Source organism: Lottia gigantea, assembly GCF_000327385.1.
Source record: "Lottia gigantea unplaced genomic scaffold LOTGIsca_220, whole genome shotgun sequence".
Lineage (NCBI taxonomy): Eukaryota > Metazoa > Mollusca > Gastropoda > Lottiidae > Lottia > Lottia gigantea.
This window is the reverse complement of record NW_008708556.1, coordinates 119,046-124,220: the sequence shown is the minus strand read 5'-3', so window position 1 is coordinate 124,220 and position 5,175 is coordinate 119,046. Positions and strand designations below refer to the sequence as shown.

General features: G+C 34.9%; 1 protein-coding gene across 1 annotated transcript; it reads right to left on the bottom strand.

The window, feature by feature from the left end:
* Positions 1–2,738: 2,738 nt before the first annotated feature.
* On the bottom strand, positions 2,739–3,032 carry LOTGIDRAFT_59650 (hypothetical protein; the record flags this gene model as incomplete). The annotated part of the gene is made up of 1 exon (XM_009054681.1): positions 2,739–3,032. A coding segment is annotated over one exon (294 nt), but the record flags the coding sequence as incomplete, so codon positions are not given.
* Positions 3,033–5,175: the final 2,143 nt, after the last annotated feature.

Here is a 5,175-nt window from a genome sequence, read left to right as displayed (position 1 = left end):
TGCACCTTTCCTATTTTCAATCAGACGTCTGTGGTTCCTTCAGTTCGACTAAAACTTGATGAGGTCACTAATCACTAGTAACACTAGTATCAAAATTGGAATGGTGCAAATTGACGCCATTAGTGTCCCTAATTCACATCAATTTTTTTACAAAACCTCTTTACAAAAACATGAGAAATCACAAACATCAACAAATAGTAGAGCTTTTCAATTGATAAAGATAGCTGTCCATTCTCCCCAAACAATTAAACTAAAATATCATCTTTATAGATGATTGACCGAATCGTCCATCATTAAAGGGACTGTAAAGAGGTATTCTAAAAAAAATAAAAAATACGTATCGGGAAAACTGATAACATCAATTTGCACCATTCCAATTTTCAATCAGACGTCTGTGGTTTCTTTAATTCCACTAAAACTAAGTGTTTATTGACGTTACTAATCGCTTAGGGCCTATATTGTGATAAAGTATATTTTGCGATTAGTCATCATGCGCTTAGTTTAATTACAGGAACCACAGAAGTCTGATTGTAAATTGGAATGGCGCAGATTGATTGCATCAATGTTGTCGATACACATAATTTTGTTCTAGAAAACCTCTTTACAACCTATTTAACAAACAATCGAGATAAACTTTCATTTATAACAAACCATCGAGATAAAGCTTTATCTTTAACAAACAATCGAGAAAAAGTTTTATCTTTAACAAACAATCGGGATAAACCTGTATCTTTAACAAACAATCGGGATAAACCTGTATCTTTAACAAACAATCGGGATAAACCTTTATCTTTATCCATTTATAACAATCAATCGAGATAAAAACTTTCATTTATAACAAACAATCGAGATAAATCGTTATCTTTAACAAGCAATCGAGATATAGTTGCATTTTTCGAAACGATCGCGATAAATTTACATTTTTAACAAAATATCGAGATAAAATTTCATTTATAACAAAATATCGAGATAAATTTTCATTTTTAACAAAAAATGGAGATAAATTTTCATCTTTAGCTAAAATCGAGATAAATTTTTTAATTTTTAGCTTAAATCGAGATAAATTTTTCATCTTTAGCAAAAATCGAGATTAACTTTCATTTAGAACGAGATAAATAAGCAAACGAGATAAATGTTTATCGTTAGCTAAAATCGAGATAAATTTTCATCTTCAGCTATATTCCACAACACTAAATCCTCCGTATGAAAAACATCTCACGTCTTTATTAGTACACGTTACAAATGCAATTGTAACAAAATCAAAAACAAAAATGGAAGTTTCCGATGATAACGAAAATGGTCGCTAGCTTATAAGGACAGATGCGCCATTATTTGACAAGTCTCAGAAACGGGAATTTTTTAGCTCAGCTAATCATTAATAGTGTTCACAACTCTTTATCGAAATTTGAGCCTTCAAATCCAAGTTTGTCCAGAATTATCCGCGTTTGAACGTTAAAAAAGATTTATTTATTTAAGATACTCTGTGATATATAGAAAAGACATAAATGGAAAAAGTAATTGAAACTGAATTATTCGATTTTCGTACATTTCTGGTACTGGCAATAAGGTCAAGGTTGCTACCTTAGTTTCGAAAAAATATAGCACATACCTTTGAACATGCGCGGGATTGCTATTTAATTGACGATACAAAATAGACAAGCCAACAACAAGTTCAAGGTCATGACGTGTATAAAAGCACCGAGTTCAAGTTACTGTAATTAAAATAGGTTGTCATCTCTACTAGTATAAACAGGACCGTAACTACATGGAGGATTCCTGTCCAATAATTATCGTTGCCATAAAACTGCAACGAAAGCTTATGAAATCTATTCCTTTTGGCGTAGTGAATATCATAAAGAAGAATGCCGCAATTGGACAGAGAGACAATATATAATTCATATTATGATAATACATTATGCTGACGTAAAACGATTCTTTTTAACTACGTTCTATATTTCAATGACAGACTTAACGGGACTGTAAAGAGATTTTCTAAATTTTCATGTGTATCGTGAACACTGATGGTATCAATTTTTACCATTCCAATTTTCAATCAGACGTCTGTGGTTATTGCAAGTGTCTTAACAAATCGCAAAATACACAAAAGTGTTAGAAAAACCCTTTTACTATCCCTTTAAATATCAACAAAAATTATCAGGTGGGACACACCATTGAAGTAATGAACTTCTCAAAAAATTGTCTCTTTGGAACCACCCTATATATGAGAAAATGATATAAGGGATAAACCCATTCGAGATCTTCAAACGATATAGTTTCCGTCATCTTACAGAAGGTTGTAAACTTTTTTTGTAATAATGTAACACAAAACAAACAAACGGTAATTAAATGCAAAAAAAAAAAAAACAAAACAAAAAAAAACAAATGCACACAATGACGTGATGGCATGAACATTCAAAATATAAATAACATAATTCATATGTCAATTTGAGTTGTGACGTCACACTGGGAATGCAGAAGTCTTGTTTAAATAAAAGATGTAATAGTTCAAATATTGAGGTATTACATCACGTGGTCATTTATTGACAGACGTACACATCTTCCCGCCATTTCTCACTAAAGGTCACTAAGTATTAAGCCTGGTAACGCCACCTTGCAGCGTTGCCATAGAACCGCGTGCCGGAGTATGCATTTTTTGTATAACCGGACTGTAAGGTATTTTGTAAATGTTCTAAAACACACAAGATTGGGCGATTGACCTAAAATTTGAAAAACGCCTACCTACATGTACAAGAATTTACAACAAGCCCTGAAAGTTCAGCTTGCATCAAGTCATGATTTTCATTAAATAATAAAACAGTTAATGATGATGTTTCCGCAGGTTTACATCGCGAGCGTCTGGAACGAGATCGTTCGGTAGGAATTTGAGTCTGATCACGATTGTTTCGTCTTCCGTTGTGTCTCGTTCTCGGACACCGCCCTATACAGCTACCCGTCATGTAGCCATTCGGAGTAACGATTCGATCATCCAGTCCCAGATCACTGAAATTCACAAACGATGGTAATTTACAACATTGTCCCGTATATGTTGTTCCGGTTGGAATCTGTTCACAATTCTCCACTAAGGAGCGTCGCGATCGCACTTCCTTTCTGCGCTTTTCCAAGACAATGAACGGTCTTCTAACTGAATTGGCCACTCGCATTGTACCGCAATCTTTCCTGTTCTTCCCTTTGCCTTTTCGGTTCTTATTTTTGGATTTCTTTTTGCGTTTTCGACATTTTTGATCTTCGGGTAACACAAGTTGCGTTTTACGGTTGCACCGTTTACATTCCACGCGTAACAATACCGTATCGTTCACGTGTGTTGATGGATTTTGGATCACAGAAACGGGTAAACTGATTTTGTACCATTTGGTTTTTTGAATTCGGGTTCGAAATTCAGCGATCTTCTTGCCCTTTTGTTTTTCATCTTTGACACTAAACACTCGAATTCGAATCAATTTTCCTTTCCGTACCTTTTTCTTAAGCTTTCCAATTCGTGGTCGTCGTCGTTTTCGTTCCTTTTTCCAAACATGTACCCACAAATTAACCCTTGTGAGCTCGGTATCGTCTGTTATTTCATTCTCTGTTAATTTGAATTTCAGAAGATTTTTGCCTGAAATGAAAAAAGTAAATTTGGTTTAACTCAGTGTGTCAGTTAAAGATGGATTCCTTATTTTTTTAGTGATAAATTAAGCAAACTATTTGATTAATAGGTGTTTCTAATGAATTGCCATGTATTCTTAATCATAACGTTATGTTCTTATGCATATAATTAAGAGTTTTAACCAATCATAAATATCCATGTATGTACAGTCTGGATAAACACAAAAAGGACTTTTTGACTCATTAGAATTCTGCTGGTAATTATCTTCTAATTTAGCTAATTATGAATTAATTATGAACATGTGAGACAAGCTGGTATTTTTCTAAGTCATCAGAACACATTAGAAATATACTACATGCACGAGCTGCAGACAGTGTCGATGCTAGTCTTCCGCGACTTGCGGTACAAATAGGGGACAGACTGACTCAATGGGGGGACAATTGTCGAGGCTGAATTCAAAATGCGGAAAATCTGTGGAGGCGTCACAGTCGCAAGCCTTTTTATGGAACTTCTGTGTAAATTTCGAAAAATTGAATGGATTTGGTGCATTCTGCTACATATTTGGGGACATGACAGTATAAAAATCATGTTTGTTAATTTGTTAAAAATAAAGTGGGGGTACAATTGCGGGCGCAAACCGTTTTTCTATGTCCTCATTAAATGAACCTTACTGCCTCACTGCACAGTGTATTTTATTAGTTTCGTTTCGAATGTTCATTAGCTATTAGCTATTAGCCTTGTACAATAAGGTCTAACACTGTCCTTCTTGACTTTTCATTCTGTTAACCTTTGCTTAACTAATCACATGGCTGCCCTATCAGCGACGGGATAATGTGGCGCGAACAATAGGTGCATTCCGAGACTAGCGAACTTGATAAGCTGGACCAATATGCCACGGAGGTCAAGCAAAGGTTAACAGAATGAAAAGTCAGGAAGGACAGTGTCAGACCTTATTGTAGTGGTAACATACCAAGCTAATATAACATTCGAAACGAAACTAATAAAATATGAACAGAATTTAGGTCTAATTTTAATTAGATTGGAACAGTACAAGATGAACTCGGTTTAGTTCATTGCTATTGGTAACTTTCTCCGCCCTGCTGCCTTTCTGTTTTGGCAGACTCGATCAATACCTTTAATTCAAAAAACATGATTGCTTCATCGATGAATCATCCGGAAGTAAGATACACTTTTCTCTCCTTTATATTCCTCTGTCAGACAAGGTAATCGTCAAAATAAGTCTTAAGAATCGTTCTTTCCAAATTCTGAATGAAAAACATCAGACAGTGATCGAATCAAGGCTTTTGATTGTCCGAATTTGATTACCGTAAAATTCTCATTTGGGAATTCCAAAGGATATAAGTAAGACATTTTAATCATGTATTGCTCTACTTGTTTCCAACTCAGCAGTCCGCACAGAACATTATACTCTATCTTAAAAATTGTACCGTCTTTCAATAAGCGGTGCCAACTTCCCGAGACTACGAGTACAAAAAGGGTGCCCACTGACTAAATTCAGGGGGCTTGAGAGACAACTGTCGAAATTGAATTCAAAATCCGGCAACTCTGTG